The sequence below is a fragment of the Melospiza georgiana genome, chromosome Z (genome assembly GCF_028018845.1).
Source record: "Melospiza georgiana isolate bMelGeo1 chromosome Z, bMelGeo1.pri, whole genome shotgun sequence".
NCBI classification, from domain to species: Eukaryota; Metazoa; Chordata; class Aves; order Passeriformes; family Passerellidae; genus Melospiza; species Melospiza georgiana.
The window spans coordinates 65,144,939-65,170,138 of record NC_080465.1 but is presented as its reverse complement, the minus strand read 5'-3'; the positions used below and the strand labels follow the sequence as shown (position 1 = coordinate 65,170,138).

The following is a 25,200-nucleotide window of genomic DNA, read 5'->3' as shown; positions in this document are numbered from 1 at the left end:
AGAACACTTCTGACCAAACAGAATAAGAATTTGCCAGAATGTCAAAACTAATTCCCTATAGGACCAGGGCTAGGCAAACACAGTACTTAATGCATGAAAGTACAGTACTGCATTAAACAGAGACACCTAAATTACACAACAGAATCAGTATCAGCAAACACCTTAGTGTAAGACAGAAAAACCTGGTGGTATGTGTCACCGGTCCCCTGGCATTACACGAAGCATACATTCTCACTCCTCAGTTCTGTGATAAACCATTTCCCTTTGTCACTGCACAAAAGATATTCAGATTCAGTTTGACAGCAGCACAGAAAATAACCATAAAACTGCCACTGAGAAGAGACACATGTTAATGCCATGTTAATGAAGTGCAGTGACTCGTCAAATTTCTTTTATTGCAGCAATGATGTAGACAAATGACACATATCTTATGCATACTTCTGCACATAAACATGTCTCATAGGACGAGAAGACACAGTTGTTAGCTGCACCAGAGAATGTTTAGGTTTGTCTTTAGGAAGCTCTGCACAGAAGGAGTGATGGGGCATTGGAATGGGCTGCCCAGGGAGGTGGTGGAATCACCATCCCTGGAGGTGTTTAAGGACAGACATGGCACTTAGAGTCATGGTCTAGTTAACAAGGTGGTGTTGGGTCATAGCTTGGACTTGATGACTTCAAAGATCTTTTCCAACCTAGATGATTCTATAAGAATGTACACACACACTTGTTTAATTATTCACACAAAAATCTTCACATGGAAGGTCCAAGAATCTCTCATTGGAATAAATCCAAACTAGGTGAGGTTAGCTAGCAAATAGGTAATTAGGTACTTGGCTTTCAAGTTCAAATATTACAAGAGTACTTATTTATAGTACATGGTAAATAGCACAAGAGTACACGAGTACTCACTCATACTGCATGAGGAAAATTATTATTTATTATTATTATTAAAATTATCCATCTGTTTAAATATGTACATAATATTAGGCTAACATCAAAGACATACATTAAAACTTCTACAGTGGAAGAGTTAGCTCCTTTAAGGAAAGATGGTTATTTTTTAGACTCTGTTCCACCTAATGAAGCAAATTTGTACTGCACTTCATTTTGGATGACACAACACTATAAAGCACAGCATTTAGTATCACTTAAAAACCATAAGCTGTACAGTTTTCCAAAAGCAGAATCATGCCTCCTAATTATGGCCAAAATAGTGTCTGTTTTGGGTATCATGTATCTTGGTGGCTGCAGATGGCTGAGATTTACTTCAAGTCACCTACGTAGCTGAACTGTGGAGCTAAATTTAGCCCGAGCCAGATAAACTGCAAAGAGAACCTGCAACTGTAGGAGTCTGGTTAACCCAAGCCAAAATCCTTACTGTTGAAACTACAATATTAGATAGAAAAGTTGATGTTTACTAATTAAATCACCTTTACCACCAGGACACTGATGAAAAGTATAGTATTACCACAGAAAACTGAAGAGAAAGACAAGACTTGGTGAAATCATTGCAGGGAGTTTCCCAGCAGATTTCCCAGAATGCTGGATTAGTATCCCTCCCACAGAAACTTATTATCTATTAACAGAGGGGCCTTGATGCTACTGGAATCTACAAACCAAATAGGACAGGAAACCACAGGACAGAAAAAGTGCAGCAGAAAAATATTTTTTAAATAAATTTTAAAAACTCTAAACACCAAAGAGAAAACCAGTTATTAAATTATTAAGTTACTTATGATGAGGAGTATTCTGACAGAAAAGTTCCCACAGGCTTTCATCAGAAGCAGATCATGCAATTACTTCAAATAACCCGTTAAAAGCACTTACTCTTTTTTGTAAGTCTTTTTCTTCCTATGTTTCCTTGAAGCCCCAAGAATACTTCTGGAAGCACACACGTATTTGTACATGTTCCTAACACAGCTTCTTCCTTCATACGCCACTCTTTTCAGGTCTAAAGTCAAGGTATATACTTTCGCTTTTCTTGTAAGCAAAAAAACCTAAGATTAGCTTAAGCCTGTGAAATTTACAAATATAATCCCAGCACTGTCTGAGTGCAAAGCAGGCACAAGCTCTTAAAAGCAAAGCAGGCACAAGCTCTGCCATTCACATTCTGCGCAGCAATCAGACTTCCTACTTTGGTCTGGCTGCTCCACATCAGCTGTGACCTTCAAATAAACTCAGACTTCAAATATACTCAATCTGAGCATATGGAAACAGGAATTCAGGCACATAAAAGCAGTTTGAAAATGTAAGAGGAACTTCCAATATGATAAATATCTGTTTATATCACCCATAAAAATCTCTCAGTCTTCAGGGTCCTAATGTCTCATGAAAGTCTAACTACCAAGGGATCATTTGAATTCTTGATTTTGCTGTTTGGTTCATCTGAAGGTTTCTTTTAAAAATATTAATGTAAAAATTGAGAAAACATCCTTTTTAAAGCTTGGGGGTTTTTCCCCTTATTTTGTTTTTCTATGTGTTGATCTCAAAAAACAAACCAAAAAGAAAATACATGAAAAGTGTTTCAAGTTTGCACTTTCAATAAAGGGTCAACTGCAAATAGTAATTAGTCACTAATATGAAAACATTATTTGCATATCAAAATTCTAAACTTCTTAACAACAAAAGCAGTGTCATGTTTGGAATCCTCTGACTGCATTTATCTGTACAAAAATGTGCAAAATATAATCTCTTCCAACTTATTTTATGTTTTGACAATACCAGATTTTAGTCATAGAAGTTGTGAGGAGCCACGTTTTAGAAAAAGTTACTTTTTTTGTAACAGCTCATTTGAGTTTAGGGTACATACTTTTTTCCTGAGTCTATCATATCAGATTTCTTGGTCTAAATATGCTTCAATCTACTCATTTTTAGTACTCATATTTATTTTTAGGCATTTACTTTCAAGTACAGGAGTCCTCCTTTCTTCTATTTCTTCCAGAAATTTCTTTCAGGATTTAATAATGCACACTACTGAAAGGTATTGCAGAATTTTTGATTTTCAATTTTATCAATATTCCAGAATTAAATAATAAATGGTACCATTTGCTATTAAAACAGATTCTTTCTCTTTTCCCATCATTTAAAAGGAAGAATTCTCACATTTTTCTATAAAAGCCTTCATTTTTTTTCTTGAACCTAGATTTTGAATAGATTGTGGTAGACAGGAAGTCAATCTCCTCTCTTTACTTACGTATCCTACACTGCAAAAAATCCTGCAGTGCCAGATTGGCTGTCTCATTCACTAGTAAAATAAATCCTGCGGATTTCTGCTTCTTGCTCAAGTATAGTGTAGGTCATAAACTTATTTCAACTGGTTTTGCTTTTGGAATTTTTCTTTTTTTTCAGCTATCTCCTTCAAATCCTTCAGGACTACCAGCAGGTCTCCTGAGGCTGCACACATAGGCCCCTGTCTCAACATTATTGAGTTTCTATCAATACTGCTTTTGCCTTTCCTGCTCTTCTTTCTTTGCATTTTCTCTCATCAGAAATCTTGGTCTCATTTATTGTCAGGACTTCCTCTGTAGTTTATTGCTTTTCCTTACTAATCTTGTCTATGTAAAACTTTCAAACAAAAAACTCTTTTGTGTTGCATTAGCATATCACTAAAAGGTGACTCAATTTGAACCCAACCTGTATCTAGTTCAGAAATTTCTGCATCAAAGTTTAGCAGAAACTAAGATTTGACTAAAATTGATTGTAAGCATTCGTTTAAAAAATCAAAGTTCTTTATTCTTATTGCCTTTGTCTTGCCAAATGATAGCATGAAAATATTATAGAGAGTTCAGTTTGTACTGTAAAAAACAACGAAATTTATTCTCTAAATCAAGGTCAGAAGCAAGATACCAGCTGTGAAAACATCTTCCAAGAACCACTCCAGCACCTCTCCAACACATTCTGCCCATAGTAGTTATGACATATAGTGGGAGGGTCAGCAACAAATACAATTCAATACACAATTTAACATTACAGACTGTTCTCAACCAAGAATCAAATCTCCTTGGAGTGCACATTGTCTTTCCATGACCCTCTGCATCATCTGCCAAGTGCACCCAGGTCCCTGAGCAAAAAAAATCCCATGGAAAGAAGGCAGAACTAATCAAAACTGTTTCCCCTAACACATTTTTATATGTACCATGGGGACTCCATATTTTCTACAGTATGTGGAGGTTTTGATTGGGCAGGGCCAGCTCAATTGATAAAGCCTTGGGTGTTAACTAATCAGATTGCATTTGCTAAATGTAGATCCAACCACGCACTGCCTTCAGTGTGGTTTTTAACAGTCCATTCTATCATTCAGCTTTCCCATAGGGTGCTGCATGACAGGGAATATGATACCCACTCAATACCATGCTCTCTGGCAAAGGTGACTCTGAAGCTTTAAAATTCTAAAAACTCTGAATCTTTAAAATTAGTGCCATTGTTCAGCTAAATTCCTTCTGGAGTACCATGTCACTACAGGACTTGGTCTTCAAACCCCAAGCTGGTGCTCCAGGCAGTGGCGTGAGGCACAGGCTACATCCCCAGCCATCCAGTCCTTCTTTACACCACTGTAAGCATGTAACAATTGCCTTGGCAGGTTTGTATGGTCTGCAATGTAATTATTCTGCCAGGCCTCCTCATATTATATTTCAACCATCATCCCCGCTGTACCACAGTAACTTAACCTGCTTGGCCTGCTTGATTGCAGTGGATGTTTCACAGTTGTGAATAACCTGGAACATACTATCATGGTGCAGTCCACTCCTTGATCACAAGCCTATCTCTATTTTGCCACTCTTCCCTGATAAGCTGAGACCCATCATGCAAGAAATAATTCACCCTTATGCTGCCAGCCCAGGTCCACCTGAGACACTTTAATCTTGGCAGCCCAACCCACCTGTTCATTGTTGTGATGCTCTTCAGCAGCCCCACTCCTGGGTAGGTGTGCATCTACATGACGTGCTTTTACAGCCAACTCCTCTACCTGGCAAATGATGTCTCAACACAATTCTTCAGCCCAGATGAGTTTACCTCTGTCCTGCCAGTGGTCTTTTTCCATTGTTCCAGCCACCCCTGCAGTGCATTTCCTGCCATCCACAAGTCAGTGCAGAGGTGCAGCACTGGCCATTTCTCTCATTCAGCAATATCTAAAGCCAGCTGGATGGCTTTCAGCTCTGTGACCTGACCTGATGCACCTTGTCCCTCCATAGCTTCTGTGACTCACCATGTAGGACACCAAAACAAAGCTTTCTTTTTTCGATATACTCCTATAACAGAGCAGGAGCCATCACGAAATAGAGCATATATTATTTTCATTTTCTGGTAGTTGATTATGTGGTGGGGCATCCTAAGCAATTTTCACCTTTGGGCCAGTTCATGATTATTTCCAAGATCCCTGAGCAATGGCTGCTTCCTGTTCAAGTTCACTGGGTGGTCAGAGCAATCCACTTACTCCATGTAGTATCAGTAGCATGGGAATCCCCCTTTGAACATCCAGCCCAGCACTGGCAGTCAGAGAGCCAGGAGGAGCTGTGCTTTGGTGCCAAACATTTCTGAAGCTGCTCAAATACCTTCAATAAACTGCAAGGATTTCATTTTTAGTTAGGATTAGCAGGCCGGATCCTCTGACTCCAGAAACCCAAGGGTCACCCTTGAGTCTCTGTGGCTAATTTTTACCAGAGATCCAGGAAGGACCACTCTCCCTGGCTGCACTGTAGAGCATGTTTTTACATCTTTTTCTATTCTAACTGGCCCATGGGCTACTGCATTATCCTCCCCTGTTCCACCCCTCTAACGGGGCGCAATTATTAATGAATTCCCAGGCGTACCACCCCAGGCCCAGGCAGAAGGGCAGCACTGAACACACATGGCCAATGACCCTGATTGCCCTTGACATTATAATGTCATACAGTATATCACACAGTACAGCAACAAAGCCATTCTGATCCCTCTCCCCATTCTGGAAAAGAGAACTGTGAGGAACACATACAGGAAGGAATGAGTTAGGTACCACATCCACATGCACAGATCAAGCAACATTGTCACCAGGAGGATCTGTACCTACAAAATATGCTTAATCAAAATTGTTTCTGACTGGCTCTGAACAGATAGATCTGTTGTTATCTCAACCCTTCTTTTAAACATTAGTGTAAACTCAGCTGGAAATCAGGCTTTACGCAGACAGTAAGAGAGGGACAAAAGGCAGAAGTAGGTTGAGATAATCATTTGCTGGCCAACAGCAATGTGATAAGAAAACAAACATTAACAGCAACAATACTAACAGCACCACTACATGGAAAGGGTGATTTGCATGCAAAATGCTCACTGAGTTCAACCCCATGTGACTGCACCACAGTTAGAGCTGGAGCTGCTCCACCACCCCATTCAACACTTGCTCCCAGGAAAAAAGGAACAAAATGGTGGTATTCCTCCACGTGGTGCCTTATTCTTCCACCCAAAGCCACGTTCCTCTTCTTGGCAGAAATGTAAATCCCTTACTCCTGCCCCCTACGATGACATGAATGGCGTAGCACAACACCCCCAGGGTTCTTGCAAGGCTCCAAGCTACAACCCCTCATGGGAACTGTCAGAAAATTAACTCCGTCTTCAGCCAAAATTAGGACAACTTGATGCACTCTAATCCTGATAATTCAATACATTACAAGATGTATTATACTAATTTAAAAAAATCCCTTTGTGTCAAATTATCCATGTAACCGTACTTGTATCCATCACTTTATAAGCCATAAAAATGATCCTTCAGGTCCTTCCAAAGCAATCCACTCTGTGATTGTATGATTTTATTGGCTCAAATGACTACACACAAAAGCAAATCAATAACATCCATGCAGAGCACAAAGGAACATGACTGTTCACCATCCTTATTAATTACCTGACTTGATAAGACATAGTCTTTCTCCTCACCAAAAGTCACTCATGTGAAACATGAGGTGCCTTTACTGACAAAAATCCCAGTACTGCAATATTTTTATCCCCAGATCTCACGTCTCACACTGAGTCTGAACCTTTCAAAACTAGATGTTTTGACAGCGATGGTATATCACTGTTCCTAAGCCTTTGAAATATGAAACCTCAGGCTTGCTGGCAAGGTATGAATCACTGTCGTGGTTGCAGGAGAAGAGTGCCCACACGGGTGTAGTCAAATCATGTCCTCCACACCCACCTAGGTTACTCTTGATGAATGGTGGATCATTTGCAACAGCTGCTCAGTGCACACCCAACGCTCCAGGCTGCAAGCTGGGTGTTAAACCCTGAGTGGCAGGACAGCATTTCTTTGTCTCCACACATTGACTCGCAGTGATAAGGACAGCCAGCCCAGAGGGGCCATCTCTGCCAGGGGGCCGTAATGGCTCAACAGCCCCAATGGGCAGCACTACCGGCCTAGGTCATCAAGGACTCCCCAAAACATCACATGATTTATACCAAGGCTTATACCAATCCTTTGTGGATTTCCCCACCCTGGGGAAGGTCCTGAACATTCCTGCCTGAATCTGACCATATATAACCCGGGGTTTTGGAACTGGGAGAACAACCACCACAAATGGGCATCCAGAGGGGGAAGGAACCCAAATTTCCACAAGACCGCAACCATCATTTCAGCAGCCCTGCAGCTACTGCTTAAATGGACTGCAACCACCACCCCTGACCAACAGGGGCCAGGTAGTACTCTGACTTTGTCTGTTTAAACCAGTGTTGCTGTACTTTCTGCCTTTATTGTATTTTTCCTATTAAATTGTAACTCCAACCTGAAATCTCTCACAAGGTATTTGCATAGAGTTAATTTCTCCTGCTAGTTTACCTTCAAACCAGCACAGTCACCTACCACATAAGACTTCAATACATATAAATACATTCTGGTATTTGTGTATTCTACATATACAAGATAATTCTGGTGCACTTGCTATGGTTTGTCTTCAGTTCACAGTTACAGAAATATACTGAATGGAACATACACTGAGAAGAACAAAAACTTCACATAAAAAAAACCTCCATACTGGACTAAAGGTGATCTAATTTGTCATTTCCGTAAATTAAGTCTACCATAAAAAAAAACTGGGGGAATTCTGCCTTCTCTTACAAGGAAGAGAAGATATTTCTTTTTTAAGCTTAAAAGCTCCAGGGATTACATTGTAGCTACCCTCTTAAAATTACCTAGAAGATAACACTTGTAATATCCAAGATCTAGGATAGATAGTAAGATTAGACAGGAAAAGGCAAATATAGTCTTCAGATCAATAGCAAATTCTTAGTCATCTTGCCAAAGACCAGAAATTTATCCAAGGAGAAAAAAAAAAAAGACACTTGGATCTATTCATTTATAACATAAACAAAAGACAAACATATAAACATAACACAAGACAAACCAGTTAAGCTAGAACTTCCTAAAAAACTGGGTGCTAAATGACATAGTGGCAGTTTTAAAACTTTTTTTTTTTTTTTTTTTTTTTAATGCTAGAAAGTAATTCTCTCTGCAACAATATAGTAACTGATGATAAATCTTACAGGAATGACTAATTTTCTGCATTCAACATTTCAAAAAGAGGGAAGGAACCTTTTTCAGTATTTCTTGGGAAAAAAAGAAAGTCTAGTATTATAACCAAGTTTCTATTTCTATAACCAAGTATTTTCAAATTTTTTAAGTTCAGCACAGGTCAGTAGGTTATGAAACACACATATGAAGTACACTGAAGGAAGAGTTTTGACACAGTTACTTGAAATCCAGATAAAACCCCTGAAACTTAAGCACTTCACAGCAGAGTCACTTGTTACTAAATAAGCATTTATTTGATCTTTCAGTGCAAGGACTGTGTCAATTTCTATCATCCAAACATCTATTATTCTTAATACAATTATTTCACAATAAGCACTTTTATACACAAGCAGTAAATGCAAAGAGTGTGGAGAAGAGGAAATAAAGTTTAAATGAGATCACAGATAAACAGCCACTATTAGTTCACTTTGAAATATCTAAATATTATACATGAGGATAAATGCAAACTGGCCAATACTGAAAAATCATGTAGGTCTCTCTGAAAATTCTGCAGATCTTTAGTTAATTAAGCAGATGTCATTCAGGATATAATTAAATACAACTCTATTGTGCCATATCTTGATTTCTCTTCCAGTTATATATATACACGGTATTAAAATACCATAAACTGACAGTCTGGTCAGATGCTGACGGAGCACAAGAAACAGATTAGTACATCTCAAACTGCTAAAAGATTAACCTTTTATTAGAGATTAATATAATGAAAAATTGGGCAATGAGAACATCCTGTAACAAAATCAGATGTCTAATTAAACTCTTGAAGAAACAAATTGCTTTGATCAAGTTGCAACAGCTGCCTTACAAGAAACAAACTTCAGCAACAGCTTTTTACTCTTGGTTGTTATTTCTGTGTAATTTAACCAGCTCCATGGTCTTCGCACCCAGCCTAAACATTTTGTTTCATCTACTCAGGCCCTGTGTGTCAGTGGCCACATCACTAAAAGCAAGTGTTCTTCTGCTTTCGAAAATATTGCTCTCCATTTTCAGAAATATGTTGCTCTCAAATCATGTTCCAAATACCTGTGCAAAATAGCTCTCTCCAACTCTATTTTGCACCAGCATTGTGTCAGGAAAAGGTAATTAATCCTTGACAGCCAGCAGTTTTCAAATTTTCTCACCACCTTCATCTTTCTCAGTGAAATTAAAGTAGCAATTAAGATCCTCTTGGGTGACATTATCTGTGTAGCTTTTCATTGACATTTCAGGCTTTTGTCTTTTCTTGTTCTTTTTCCTTCTTTGACTGGATCAATTACATATGCCAATTATAACAAACAAACAAAATTTTTCCCTTGTGTAACTTCCCTGACTCACACAGCTCTAAACCAAGTACAGATTCATTCTGGTATAGACAGAGAAACATGCATGGTATGCCAGTCTGGTCTTCATTGGCTCTGCATCCCACTCCACACTAAATTCAAATTTCCCTCTCTTCTCTTCAGGCTTCTTCCCAGCTCAACCTGTACTTACTCCTTTCTACTAACTAAGATTTCCTTTCTCTTTTCCAGCATCCCAGTACAAGACAATGCTCTTTGCCCTGAAAGTACAATGTCTCCTTATACAACCTAGCTCACTAAACTTCCCTTTTTTCTGCAGGTCCCCCTCCTGTGCCACACAGTTCACCTTCTTACATCAACTTTATTGACTAATAGTTATCTTTATTTGTAAGAATGGGAAAGACCCTGTATCTGGATGCAGCTCCAGTTTTTCACTTATTCTCATCTCTCATCACTCTGTATAATATATTCTAGATCACTGTTTCCCAATCCCTGCTTATTAATGAAACAAATAGCTTCATGTGTCACAAAATTAATGAAACTTGCTTTCTTATGGCTAAGAAATTGCAGGTTGAGCAGCAGAGCTAGCCAGCCCCCATCTTCCCTCTGCAATAACCCCAGTGTTCTTCCACACCTCTAAGTTATTCACATAGCCACTCACAGAACTGGAAACATTGATGGAAGGTGTTAAGAACCTGTCCACTCTTTCGGTGTAATAGATCAACCTGGACACATTTTAAGAAGTCATGAAATTACAAAATTTGTTGTTATCAGATTCATTGTTATTTTTGAAGAAAACACACAGGAGAGAAGTGCCTGCAAGAGCTCTCACTGTGACAGTCAGACTGCAGTCTGGACATCCCTTCAACCAAGAACCCTCTCCCTAAGCCCTCTCTCTTCATGTTCACTTTTGATTCAATATGACATGACCAGATCCATGTTCTTTGATTAAGATAGTGAAACACCTGTAGGGTCTCTATTACTGCAAATCTTAAGACACAGGGATATTTTCACCCTCCTGGTTTTTACTAAATTACTGTGACAAAATACAAGTGATATAAAACTTTTCATGCAAAGCTATGTCTCACATTAAAGAAAAAGGCCATGCTGGCACAGGCATTGTCAGATAAATTCATGCTCCAGCTGGCATGGAAAGGAAAATTAAAAGGGACAAGTAGAAAAACCCTTGCCTCAGTGCCTTGGGCCATGGCAGCACACTCAGACACTGGAAGCACTGTGAAGCATTGCTCCTGGAGTGTTGTTGTCATCTCCTATCCAGGGGACACCCCAGGAGCTTCCATCACCATCATCTAAGTCCTTCAAGGATGCAGCACACACGTGGCTCTCAGCAACATGACAGTGACTGGCTGCCATGTGGAAAGTTATGAAAAGTTTGGCCAAGGAAACCTGCCTCATAGTCTTTGGAAACTGGAAGAAGGATTATATATAATTGCACATGTGTTCATTTCTTTGTCCTAAAAACACACATTTACATTACAGTTACTGTTTAAAAGAAACCTAAGTTTCCTGTCAATAAACACTTAAAATGCCCTTTCCAGAAATATTCACAGACAGCTCCAAGAATATTCAGTCTTGACCAAAGAACTAGGTTAGTATTTAGCACTCAAATATAATAGGTATTGTTTGCTAAACTACGCTTCTATTTGTGCCATTCTGCTCAAACCAAGATACTAATCCTATTCAATGCAACAGAAGCTTTATTCAATACTGAAAAAACTAGGTCTCTGCTAGACTGTCCATGCACAATGCAATAGTGTTATATCACACTTTAATGAGTTCAAATAAAATTCAAATTGCTTGATTATGCTAAATATATGTACATTTCATGATAACATTTTACATTGTAAGTCTTCCCACCCACTAACTCATGCTCCCTCTCACTGATGACAACTGACAACTGTCTTATTTCAGCTTAGAAGCACAAAAAAATTGACTTATTGCAGGATTTTATTTCTCTCCACCATCTCCCTTAAGAAATGTAGTCAATCTTTTAGCGTGCAGATTTGCTAAAGAATTCAACAGTCTTGATCCAAATGAGGCAGTAGCATCTGCTTGCTCTCTATTTCAATAAAATTTTACATATGCTTTAAAAGAAGTTGCAATTTTATGTTGACTTACTTTTAGGCAATTTAATCTCATTTTAATGATTCTGATATATTTTTTTTAATCTTTGGGCATGTAAGGCTGCACTGAAAGACAATGAAAACCCAGACACTGGTGTAAGTCTGTGCTGCTGTGTCTTGGTTACAGAAAAAATGGAATGGAGCTTTTAATGCTGTTTACTCCATACCACGCACATCATCTCTGTGGTCCCAGCAGGAAAAGCCAAGGAGCAGCAGGGGAAGTGCACTGTCTTGCCTGGCTCTCTCCAGGAAGAAGGGATGGGGGTAAGCCAGGTGGACTCTCTCCACTGTCAGTCCCTTTCCGGTTCCCCTGAGCTGCAGCTTTAAGATGTGGTGCTGAAGGACAGCAATGCCGACTCCAAGACAACTGCTCCAGGGAATATTAGAAAAGAGAGAGAGAAGGGGCAGAAGCTCAGCTGCGCCATTCAGAGCCCAAGCCCCAGAAGAGCCCCAGTGAGTGCAGAACATGTTGGAGCGGTATGAGGTGGCAGCATGGCGCAAGATTCAGAGGGGTCTGCTTGTCCTACTTGGACTGGGCCGGGGGATGAGTGCATTAAGCCACCACAGCTCTCATGGCCATATTGCCTTTGTCTGAGTACATACCAGGCACTGTCTTTGGGAAGCAGTTTTTCTTTTGTTCCCAATCATAAACACCCTTTTGTGGGTGGGACACCGTCTTTTTATATACTTTTCTCACTACTGATATTGCTGTGGTTATTGTGATTTCAGTAAATTGCTATTTAAACTCATAATCTCTTACTGTCCCTCCACTGTCAGAGGGCACAGGGGGAAAGGGAATAGCTTCCTTGGAGGTTGGTTCCCTGCAGGTGTTAAAATCAGCATGTGGTGTAAGTAAAACTTGGGTTTGAAAAATGAAAGTTATTCCAAACTCATGCTACCAGATGTGTAAACCCAAAACCTCAGAAGGGTGTAAAGGCCATGACTGAGGTTGGGCAGGGACTTGCCCTGGGGTACAGCCTGTAAGCGTGCAAGACTTGACTCCTGAGGTACACTGAAATGGAAACTCCAGCTGCCCACAGTGGAAGGTCCTTGCTCTACTAACACTGTGCAAATAACTAACACTGAAGAGTACCAGGCATACTTGAAGACAAACAACAATGCTTTATAGTTGGAGTCTTACTTCCCCAAACATCCTATAACTCAATGAAGCTGGTGAATTAAACTAGATTTAATAACCCGAGTGACATTATACTTTAGACTTGAGAAAAGCAGTGAATGTGCTTATTATGAAATAGCAGAAAAGCTATTCTGTTTCGGATCATCGCTCTGAAACAAACACAATCAGCAGCTCTGCAAACTTCATCAACACACAAGCAAGCTTTTTTATTATCGAAACCAGCATGTCTGGTATCCAGGAACAGCCCAAATCAATACTAGAAAACACTTGGAAGAATCAGTCATAATCCTGCTAATTAAAAACAAGTGTTAGAAAGCCTAAATTGATTTGATTTGGCAGTATTCTTTCCAAATGCTATGACTGTACCTTGTTCTAAACAGGAGTAATGCCCTCACAACTAAAAACCATTTGACATGTTTTATAAACAAACATTTACAATTCTTTACTAAACACAACAGCAGAACAACACTGAAGAAAGTCACACATTTTCATATTGCTAGATGCAGCAGTCTTTAAAGCAGAATAATGTCCTGTTGTCTCAAAAAATAGTACCGAAATACTTAAAATATGCAATACATTCTTGTAAACCAGTGGTTTGGGGAGGAAGGGATTAACTACTGCATGCCCACTTCAGAGACACTTGTCACAATAATCCCACCTCAATAAGCAATGATCTTAACCCTTTATAAGCATTATACAAGAGATAACCCCAGTAGTTTCCAATTAGGCCAGTGATTACAACCAAAGCAACCCCGTGACATAGTCACCTCTAGGTCAGTCCCATATTTGTGAAGACGAACTCCTTTGAATTCTGCAGAGGGACATTACCATTGACCTCAAGGTACACTTGCAAATCGCTGCAGAAGTACTGTCATCCTTCATTAGTATAGGTACTGCTCTGGCAGCAGCCAAATGCATTTATACAGCTTATTTTTGACAACACACAGAGCACCTCTTTTAGTTCAGCTACTCATTTCTCCCTGATTATGACCTAAGACAATTCATAATAATATACATTAGTCAGTTATTCCTAAGAAAGGTGGATGACTGCTTAGAATTACACAAGATCCAAAAATACTCATGTTTTGCACTTTTCTCGCAGCAAATTTATTCCAAGATTCAGCAGTCCCTATGAACAGTAGCTTCACCGCACAATTTAAAAACTGACAGTTGGAAGAGTTATGGCTTTGTTTACTGCCTTCTCCCAACAACCAGCACGAGTCTCCCAGACTGAACTGACAGCTGCATGAGACAGTACCCAGCCAAATAATTACCTACAATCTATTAAATGTGTACTAGTGGTAGTCATTTGTGTGTAGACATAGTAATTCAAATATGGATAACCAAACAAGCAAAAAAGCCGAGATCACCGGAGGAAAAGCCATGCCGCGTGTGTTAAGAGCAGACACCTGCAGAGGCGGCCCTCACAGACCTGCGAGGCGTGAGAGCGAAGGAAGCCTAACTCCAGCCCCCGAGACACCCTTCCTCTGCATGGTTTATGCAATGAAGGTCTGAGGGAGGTCGCTCCTGCAGCCGAGCAGGAGCACGGCTGGCAGCGCCTGTCACGGCGTGCTGGGGGAGTGAATGCAGGGCTCCGACGCGGGATGCGGGCGGGACCGGAGCCGCTTCCCGAAGGGCTCTCTTCAACAGCGAGCGAGCGGGAGGAGGGCTGAGACTCAACCGCGGCTGTCCTTCGCCTCACCTCAGCTCCCTTCCCCAGCGGCCGCCCTCCACATCTCCTTACCTCAGTTCCCTTCCCACCTCCTCTCCCCTCCCCAAGGATTACCACCCCTCCCGCTCAACCTGCCGACCCGGCCCCGTACGCAGAGAGGCGACGCGGACCGGCACTCACCGCGCTGCTGTCGCCGTCCTCCGTCCGCTGGTCCTGGATCCTGCCGGCAGCGGGCGATCCCTGCAGCAGCTGCTCCAGGCAGGCGGTACTGGGCAGCGAGGAGCTCTTCTGGTGGGACAGGTGCGCCCCGGGCCGGCGCCCCTCCCTGCCACCCGCCGGCCCCTCAGCGCCGGCCGCGGGCTCCGGGCGGCGGCCGGGCGGCGGCCCCTTGCCTTGGGGAAGCAGGTGCTCCCGCAGGCGGCGCAGGGCGGAGCCGGACTCGCCGGCCGGCTCCAGCGGCTCGGCGGCCGAGCAGCATAGGTTGGGCTGGGAGGACGAAAAGACGCGGTCTAGCACTTGCCGCCGTCGCTTGAAGCCGCTCCACTTGCCGCCGGGCTGGAGGTCCCCCTTGCTGCCGGCCGGCGGTGGCGGGGCGAGGGGCTCCGCAGTGCGGCGCTCGGCTGCTGCCCGCCCGCCGCCGCTCCGGCCCTTGCCCCCCAGCTGCAGGTTCTTCCACAGCCGGGCCTGGAAGGAAACCGCCGGCTCTGGTTCGCTGGGCTTCTCCCCCGCGGTCACTCGGGGCTCCTTGCCCGGCTCCATCTTTCTCCTCCTGCGACGGGGGCAGCGGTGGCGGCGGCAGTAGCAGCAGCAGGAGCAGCAGCAGAGCCCGCCGGAGCCTGCCGCGCTCTCTCCGGTGCGGGGCGGACCGAAACGGAGCGGCGCCCGCTGCCGGAACGAGCGCAGGGCTCCACCGCACCGCCCCCCGCTCAGCGTGGCGCCCCCGAGGGAGGATGGTGCTGCAGCCGTGATGTTGAACAGAAAGGGAGGTCGAAGCTGCCACCCTGGCCCATCTGGGCAGAAAGTTTGCCACCCTAAGCCCACAACCACCCTGGGTGCTCCTTCGGTGGCGGCGGGCGGCGCGAAGCCTGGCAAAAAAAAAATGTTCTGGGTGAGGTGCAGGGGGAGCAGCGGCTCGCACGCAGACAGCGCGGCAACGAGGTGAGGGCCCGGCAGGCGGGCTGTGCCCTGCCGTCCGCCCCACCTGTTCCTGCGGCCGGGACGGGCTCCCCTTCGCGAGGGCGGGAGGCCGCGGGTGGCGGCGTGTGGGCGCCCGGCTGCTGCGCTCCCCACGCGGCCGGGAAACATCCAGATCCGCGGGTGAAGGTGGGAATGGGAGGAGGCTCCCTGTGCAGCATGCATCATCCCCGACCCGCAGTAGCTTTGTGGAGGGAAGGTTCAGTGGGATTTCCTCATACATGTACAGAAAGCGCTGGGGAAATGCGGGCCTCGTCACTGGCTCTGTCCTTGGGCAGCGGCGGGCACTGAGTGCAGGACCCGCCAGGTATGGTGGAACAAACCCTCAGCTCCTCTGGCGTTCTCGTCTTTTTTAAATAAAGGACAAAGTTTTCTTATCATAGCATGCTGTACTAGCAGCCCCGTCATTGCATTTTTGGATGTTTCTTTTTTAATTAAAATCATACCAGCAGTGTGATTTCAGAACAAATCTTTTGTGTTCCATGAAGCAAACAAGCAAAAGAAATCTTTTTGTGTAGAGTGAGCCATACCTTTGTGCAGTGTACTTTCAGGTTTCATTAAAAAGACACTTCTCACAATGGAGGATTTGGCCTCCTTTGTTTAACTTCCCCAATAAAGTTTGCAACCAGGCATTTGACAGTATAATTTTTGCTGAACAGAATATGAGGAAAATTAAAAATACTGAGATAAAATGGGTCCTTCCAAATCATGAGGGCTTTGGGAATTCAGTCTAGAGCATTTGTGAAAATAGCCTAAACAACCTCTGAACCGCTGGCGGTTATTTCTGAGGAGTCCTGCCAATTAAGTGACATTTTAGAACCAAAACAAAAGTCGTAGATAGTCATAGCAAAAAGAACAAACCAAAATGTTTTAGGATGGAAAATGACAGATAAGTAACTGACTTTGATCCTTCACAGCGAATCCAAATAATCAGCTTCTAACTACCTGAAAGCAAAAGCATGAGGTAGCAAAGGTCAAATGGATCAAGGTCTGGAGCAAGTTTATGTGTCCAAATATCTGAGTTGACATCTTTAAATCAAACAAGGAATTTGCTAAAATGAAAACTCTGTAAGTTTCTTGTAAACAATGAGTTTACTCAATGAACAGGAATCAAAAGAATAAAAAAATAATTTTGTTCGCCAGCTGCACTGGGGACAGTGAAAAAGGCTGAAATATATTTCAATATATGTATCTGCCTTGTGTTTGACTCTTTCTATTTCCACCTTATACTTAAAACATAAAATAAGCAGATTTTCAGATAAGTCTTCTGTTAAAGTGATGATGTTTCACAAAACCAGATACAGGAAGACTACAGGAGTGTTTTCAGCAGATCTTACTTTACTAAGAATACTGAACTGCTCTCATACATTTAAATGACAGTTATTTTAACCAGTGATCACATTTTCCTATAAAAAAAAAAAAACAGGACCAGAAATTTGTGGTTTATATAGACATATTCCCTTCAGTAACTAATCTTGGAAGCACATGGAAGCTTGTAGTCTGGGAGGAGTGTACACAAGCCTCCATGTGGCTTGTGCTGTGTTTTTATGATCCGTGCATTGAGTGGTTTCAAGTACCATACTGACAGGCCTCCTAATTCTTTATCCCCAAAAGCCAGCATAAACTTTCCTTACATTAAAATTGTATCATTACCAAATCTGTCCAGCCTGCCTCCTTTTTATACAACCAGCAAATAGATTTGCTTACAAAGAAAAGGGTCAAAGTATCTTCACCTGTTTAGTTGCAGAAACACTAATTGTCCTCGGGGCAAAATCTGTCTGGGCTGACAAGACAGTAAATGGGTAAATGGCTATGCTGCAACAGGCAGTGTGAGATTATTCTAAAATTAATTCAGATCAGGTCACCATAAGCAGTTTTATAGCGCTGTGAGTCATTCTCTACATTGAATTACTTGAGCTAAATTCATTTGTTAAAGTTGAAACAGAATTTGGCAGAAAGATCACAGCAAAACCTCAAGCTACATTCAAACAGAAATCTCAGTACTTAACAATAACATGGATTTAACACCTGTACAGGTGAGAACAATACTTTTAAATATAAAGATAAACATTTATTAGCCTTATAAACCAGGGTATCTGAAAATATTTCTTTGTGCCATATTTCTTCAATATTTTGAAAGCTAAAATAGAACAGGACAACAGTGACAACAAAAAGAATTATTTGGTATTTCAAACAGAAACCCCAGGAGATCAAGAATGTCTTCTTTATTCCAGCATATTAACTATACATGTCAAAAAGGAAGACCATTTTCTGAGGAACATAGTTATCAGTCTCCTCAGAACTATACTTCATATATATATATATATATATATATATATATATGTGTGTGTGTGTGTGTGTGTGTGTGTGTGTGTGTGTGTGTCATTACTCTTAGTAGTTTAAATTTATAAAACAAATGTGCTACTCAAAGCTAAGCACTAAAAATACTACTCTCTAATACTTTTGCAGCCTATGACCCGAAGCCCCAAATTTCTCCAGTGTTTTAGATCAAATGAAAATGTTAGATTTGGTTTTGCTTATTTCTTGAAAACAAAGTTACTTTATTGATTCTGATATTTAGGTCATTATATATGCATATCTATATTTAGAAATATACTTCATTGTTTAGTTAACTCCTCTCTTTGAAACACCCTTCCTTTTCCCATCATTCACATACAGCAAACATGTTGATATTTTACAATACGTACCAGACATTTATGGAGATGATATTTGTTTAAAGATGGCCTTAGGCTCAAAGACTGAGCATGATTGTGGTCTTCTCAGCCTGGAACCACATTCTTTTCATGTTCTGTAGCTGTTTGTTTGACTGTTGTTTTTGATCCCTGACACAGTTCTTCTAATGACATTTACAGGAAGGTCTACTGCAGCTTCTGGGAATAAAGGAAAGAAAAACCAAGTCACAGCGCTGGTCTGTATAAGCCATGTGCAGCACTCCAAATCATGTAGTCAGCCCACATGCCAGTCCACACACAATGGTGAGAAATCCAGCAAGACATTCTCACAGCTGAGAAGTAGGAGGCTGCCCCTAAGCATCAAGATCTGCCACTCCTTCTGATGTCAGCTGGCATTTCACTCTCAGAAAGGGAGTAGTGGCTTTGAACTGAAGGACAGTAGGTTTAGATTAGGTATTAGTAAGAAATTCTTCACAGGAGCAGGCTGCTCAGAGAAGATATGGATGCCCCAGCCCTGAAAACATTCAAGTCAGACTGGAAGAGGCTCTGAGTAAACTGGTCTAGTGGGAAGTGCTGCGTAAACTGGTCTAGTGGGAAGTTCCAACTCCCTGCTCATAGCAGGGGATTGGGACAAGATCACCCTTAAGGTCCTTTCCAGCCCAACCATTCTGTGAATCTATGGTTCAGATTGCACCACCGAACATACAGCTCTTTTTTTAAAAAATGAGTTTTGGCCCAGTTTTTCATCATCAGTATTAGTACTAAGCGCCCGTAATGTCAGGTTTAAATTACAGTATTAATTTAAAAGTTTTCAGAGTGAATCTTTTTGGCAGTAGTCCCAGCTTTCATGTCTCTTTTGGAGCATTACCAATGGTGAACCTTTTTCCATTCCTGCAATTTCTTTCAAGTGTCTCCTGTTGACTCTACAAAGATGTATGAGGAACTGAATATGTACACCAACTACTGCAACACCCAGAACATTTACTGGTCTTTATACTTAACCTATGTTTATTTCGACTGCTGCTGAATGAATTCAGAGAGAATTACTTTTTTTTCCTTTCTTAAACTTTTACTTAATCACAGATTATCTCTGCTTAAAATAATTTCCCCTTCCAACAGCATTCCATACTCTCAATATGCCAAGGAGATACAAGCATTATATCATTTTTTCCATTAATATTGCTGACATTTAACAGTGCCTCCCGATTCCACAAGTGGCACTACATTGCAATAAGCAATTTCAATTCCATTTGAAATGGAGGACTGTAGAAGAATCATGTGATCTCCTTCATTTCCTCCTCATCTTGGCACTGGCATAAGGAGGAGCAGGAAAAGAAAAGGTTGATTGGAGAATCATTTAGAGCTTGCATGTAAATATATATATATATATATATATAATCTGAATTACACTGTCTCTTCTGTTCTTTCATCAAACTGTTGAGCTCCTTTAAATATAATTTCGTATCAGTTTCTACTTTGGTTCCTTTCTGTTCAGGAATTAGTGATAAAGTATGAATACAGAGCAATACATTCTTTATTAATATAAAGAAAACAACCTATATAAACATACATTATGACTCTTTCTTGTTTTGAACGTATTATATATATCTTTGTGTTAGATTGTCTTTTCTTAAATAAATTCTTCCATAGACCATAGTAATTTCAGGCACAGGATGTAAATATTTCATTTTTCAGTCTTTGGAGTTCATCACATGGTCTTATGTTACACATTATAGTAGGCCAGTGAAGTTTAATGCATTTTAAGGAATAAGCAATATTTCTTGACTTCTAAATTTCTGGAGTACTGTCTTGAGATACAATTGTGTCCATTCTAAACTCAGTTATTTTAATGAGTTCAGTACTATGTCAAGTTTTCCCTTGTAGTTTGACCTCAAATTTCTCTCTTTACCACATTTCAATCTGAACATTCCATGATCTGACATTATACTAGGCCTGGACCTGACTTGTTTATGTACCCATCTGCTCTGCATCTCCCAAAGATAATTGCAGCCTTTTTCCTAAAAAACCCTTTAGTGCTTCCTTATGGATACTCAGGATTTTCTAAGACAGCATTATTATTTTAAATACATATTTTTCCTCTCCTCTGCAAAACTTCTGTTCTTGGAAAATCATTGTCTGCATTTCTACTGCTTGCTATTGGTACATTTTGAGCTTCTTCAACCAGGAGTGAATTTATCAGCTACACGGCATGGCTTCTACAAACTATAAATCTAGTTGTGTATAGCTGGCTGATTTTTTCCACTGAGTCATATTCTTGAAGCTGTTTCCCTGTCTGAGGATATTGAAAGCTATCTGGTATGGAATTCAAAAATACCTCGGTTCTTAATTTTAACTATTTTATCTGCAAGTTCAGCTTTCTTGTTCTAGCTGCCTGTGAACTTACCCAAATAAAATATCACTTGGCTGTTTCTGTACTTATTTTTTTTCAATTTGGCTGTCTCCATATTTATTCCCTTTTTTTCCCCAAAAATTTCTGACAGCACCGAGAATCAGAAGAGATTTCTGTAACTGTATAACTGTGCTCTAATTGAATATCCTCTAATAAGGTTTTTGCTTTGATGTATCCCTTCAACTGCAATCTGATTTGACTGCCACCTTTCAGGCTTTGAGAAGCTTTGTTTCAGGTGGCCCCTTATTGGCGATTGAGAGAGACAGGGAGAGGTGACTGGTGATCAGAATCCAAATTTTCTGTGGCCTACATATGCTTCTCGACCATTCTAGGAAAGCTAGTAATTATTTACCACAATGATTGAGTTAATCATCACACAAACTAACATATACATTTTGAAACATCTCGTATCCTTGCAGAAATTGATTCAAGCTTCTTCCCTGTTGCCTGTTTGATCCAATCCTCTTGTAATCTTCAAAGCTCTGCTTGTTCTTGCCAAGGCCTTCTGATTATCAAATCTTTTATGCCTATCAGGTCCAAAGTACTCTCTCTCTTTGCAACAACCCCTTGTAGCAGTCCTAGAGTAACAAGATTTTAACCATAGCCCAAATATTCTGATATTTGACATGACAAAGCTACCATTTTCTCTTTATCTATCATCTCCAAAATCCTTCTCAGTGCTAGGACCCATCTTTGTAGCTGTCTTTCCTAGTTTATTCACTACTAAGAGCTTCTCATATTTTTCTTTTTTTTTTTCCTGCTTCTTCTTTAAAAATATTTGGGTATTGTTTTATTTTATTTTATTTTATTTTATTTTATTTTATTTTATTTTATTTTATTTTACTTTATTTTATTTTGTTTTATTTTGTTTTATTTTATTTTATTTTATTTTATTTTATTTTATTTTATTTTATTTTATTTTATTTTATTCCACTTTTATTTTATTCCACTTTTATTTTATTCCACTTTTATTTTATTCCACTTTTATTTTATTCCACTTTTATTTTGTTCTGGCTCTCGGAACAATGACTAGCCCTTGGCAAAAGTTACTGGTGCCACTTTGGTTTTGCCATTCACATAGCCACAGAGCCTTGGGCAGTTGCCTGAGTTTACCTTGTTGCTTTTCTGTTCTCCCCATTCTTTACATCTTTCAGAGCTGCTGATCACCTGCATGCTGGATAAAATAACAAGACCATCTGCTGCTCTTCTTTGGTCTGCATCCCTTGTGGCTGCATTAATCCAAACATAAGGCACATTTGGGAATGGAGGAAGGAATAAAAGAACTGTTCCTACCAACTAAGTCACCACATCCACTGATCCACTCGGTCCCTGCTGCTATCACATAACCTGTGAATTTGGAATGATAAAAGGAGAAATAGCTCTGAGCATATATTCTGCCCCCAGAGACCAGTGAAGGCAAATGATAACTTTATTCCTTTCCCTTAATGCTCAAACAGTAACAAGAATACATGCTGTCTCTCTCAGCTCTGCTGATACCATAGTGGACAAGTCAGCAGCGGCACAGGTCTGGGCCCTTAGACCTGAGACATGCTTTTGACTGCCCTCAGTGTCCCATATCCATGGGCAGTGCCATGTGGTGCTGCTTCTGGTGCACAGGTTCCATGCCAGCAGGTGCCAGCAGTGCACACTGTGCAGTACAAACAGCACAGGTTCGAGGAGGCTTTCATCCCAAGGTGCTCCACCTTGCCCTCCTACCTGCTAATAAATGTACAGAATGGACCCCAGACTTCTTAGTCACTGCTTTGCTCTGTGATCTGCTCATCAAGGAGACTGTCTTCCTTCCACAGCCACATTATCTATCAGCTTGTTCTTCCCACACTGGTCAGGGAGTTGGAAGCTATGGGAACGGGGAGGCTCTCTCTTCCTAAACTCCGGTAACTGAGAGAGCTCAGCCTCTCCCTGCTTTGCAGCGAGCATGTATTGCAGGTCAAGGTGGACATTCTCAGAGCAGATCCACTCCCCACTCCTGCCGTAATCCCTCATCCTTGGGCACTCCATGCCTAAACAGCTTCACTAGGAGTGTGCCAAGACTGCAACAAATTTAGAGATAACTTAACTGCTTCCTCAGAGCACATGATACTGGAGCAAGAACCACTTGTCAGTAGTTCAGACAGCACCAAATGTCAGATGAACAAACCTCCAACAGCCTGTAGGGATAAGAAAAGACAGTGCTTCTCCTCCTCTCTCGTCACAGAGAAGACAACACCTCTCACATTTTCTGCGCCTGCTCCCACACGTGGTTGCCTTCTGGAAATCCTATGGTTATTCACAAAACTGTGAAGTCTTTCTTGCCCCTCGGGTTGTGGTTTAGAGCAGGGAAATTGAAAATAACAGTGTAAATAAATATCCCTAGGATGCCTGCTTTTATTTTAGTAATGGAACTGCAATTAAATATGAATGCACGTTCCAGTGTAATCCCCAGAGAATGAAATCATATTTGGTAACTCTAAGTTCTAAGAATTCTCTTTTTTTTCCCATTGGTAAGAATTGCTACACAACTGCTTTATGATTTGAGTTGTTTTAAAGGGTTTATGAAAGTGATTTTTTTAACCATTATTTTGCTGTGGGCCTTGATTATCCTGTTGGTATTTTGGATATTTAAAGTAAGATGTGTGAATTGAATTTCTAGGAAAGGTAATATGAAAGTAAGATGTGTAGATATGTCTAAAACAGTACAGCCTCTTTGGGAAGAATAACTTTAGTCACAGATAACTAACACTGGCATTGCTTTTATCTGTCGTGCCAGGATGTTTCTGGGAATAGCAGGGCACCTGAGGTGGATGGAGCAGCTTCCCACTGCTAATTCCCCCTTATGCGTGGGTGGAGAAAAGACAGGAGTACACTTTGTACACCGAGGCTGTGTTACACACTCAAAATATATATATGTATATATGCTTACTTTGCATCGATAGCTGTGCAGACTTGACAGGTGATTATTAACAGTAAAATGCAATGAGCTTGCTTTAAGCCTTATGTAATTTACCTTAAAAAACTGTTGCTTATTGATACAAGGGAAAGGATACAAAAAACCCGATTTCTGTTACCTTTTTGAAAAATGTTCCCAATCTATTTAGTGCCATATTCCACAGATTTGCCCATTCCTGAGCAATAGACACTTAATTTGATAAAATTAACCTAATTTTTTGGACCAAGCCTATATCCCCAGTATTCATTGTGGACATAAAACATAGAGCAGCAGTGAAAAGTAAAACTGATCTAGATATAATTGCAGTGGGCAGAGTATTAAAAATACAATCCTAAATTCATTGTGATGGAATGCACATGTGGGAATAGATAATTAAATAGGTGACTACTAGTGCCTGCATCCCTACCCAATGTAAATTAGGCAATGTGAAATGTAGGTGCCTATTCTGATAAAGACAAATTGCAACAGATGACAAAAAGATGGAAATTGTTCTCAGTGATTACATAGATTCCTGGAAAGCAAAGACTTTATGGTCTTGATGGACCAATTCTATTTTCCAACTACATTGCTAGATTTTTCCTCAAGTATTGTCTGTATTTCCTATCTCTAATTTATACCAAGTACTTTAAAAATACTCATTATAGTTTAAGTATACTTTGAGTGGCCAGAGACTCTTACAAATAATAGGTAATTTTCTTGTACATAATATTGTCTAATACAATTTTGAATTTCACTTTTCTCATTAACAGCTTCGATAAGAAACTCATAGCAAATATACATTTGTTTATACCTTTGATTTGTTCTGTTGCTTTTACCATATATTTTCTGATGCCAAATTTTTCTAAGTCCATAAATGCATTTCTTAAATTGAATGACAGAGGAAACCTCTGATTATCAAAAAGGAGTAAAAAACATCAAAGGCAAGCTAGAGTGACTTAACACGATACACATTTTACAGCATTGATAAAATGCATATTAATTTGTGGCCAGCTACTCGAGAGCCAAGTTCAATAAAAAAACCATCTGGTGCACAGGATTCTGCACAAGCCCAAACAAAACTGATTTTTGAGGTCTTGCAAAGTCACCTACAGAGCAGAATCCAGATTGCAAATGTAATATTCATCAGCAGACAGATTTTCAGGGCTGTGAGTGCAAAGTGATATTTTCTCAGTAC

The 25,200-nt window shown here is 40.7% G+C and overlaps 1 protein-coding gene across 1 annotated transcript in view; it reads right to left on the bottom strand.

Moving 5' to 3' along the window:
* Nucleotides 1-16,221, bottom strand: part of MCTP1 (multiple C2 and transmembrane domain containing 1) — a 216,127-nt gene extending 199,906 nt beyond the window's left edge. Inside the window, 2 exon segments of the mRNA XM_058043874.1 lie at nucleotides 14,963-15,883; nucleotides 15,885-16,221. Of these exon segments, the coding sequence (XP_057899857.1) occupies nucleotides 14,963-15,883; nucleotides 15,885-16,199 (1,236 nt within the window). The 5' untranslated portion in view covers nucleotides 16,200-16,221.
* Between the last annotated feature and the right edge of the window lie 8,979 nt (nucleotides 16,222-25,200).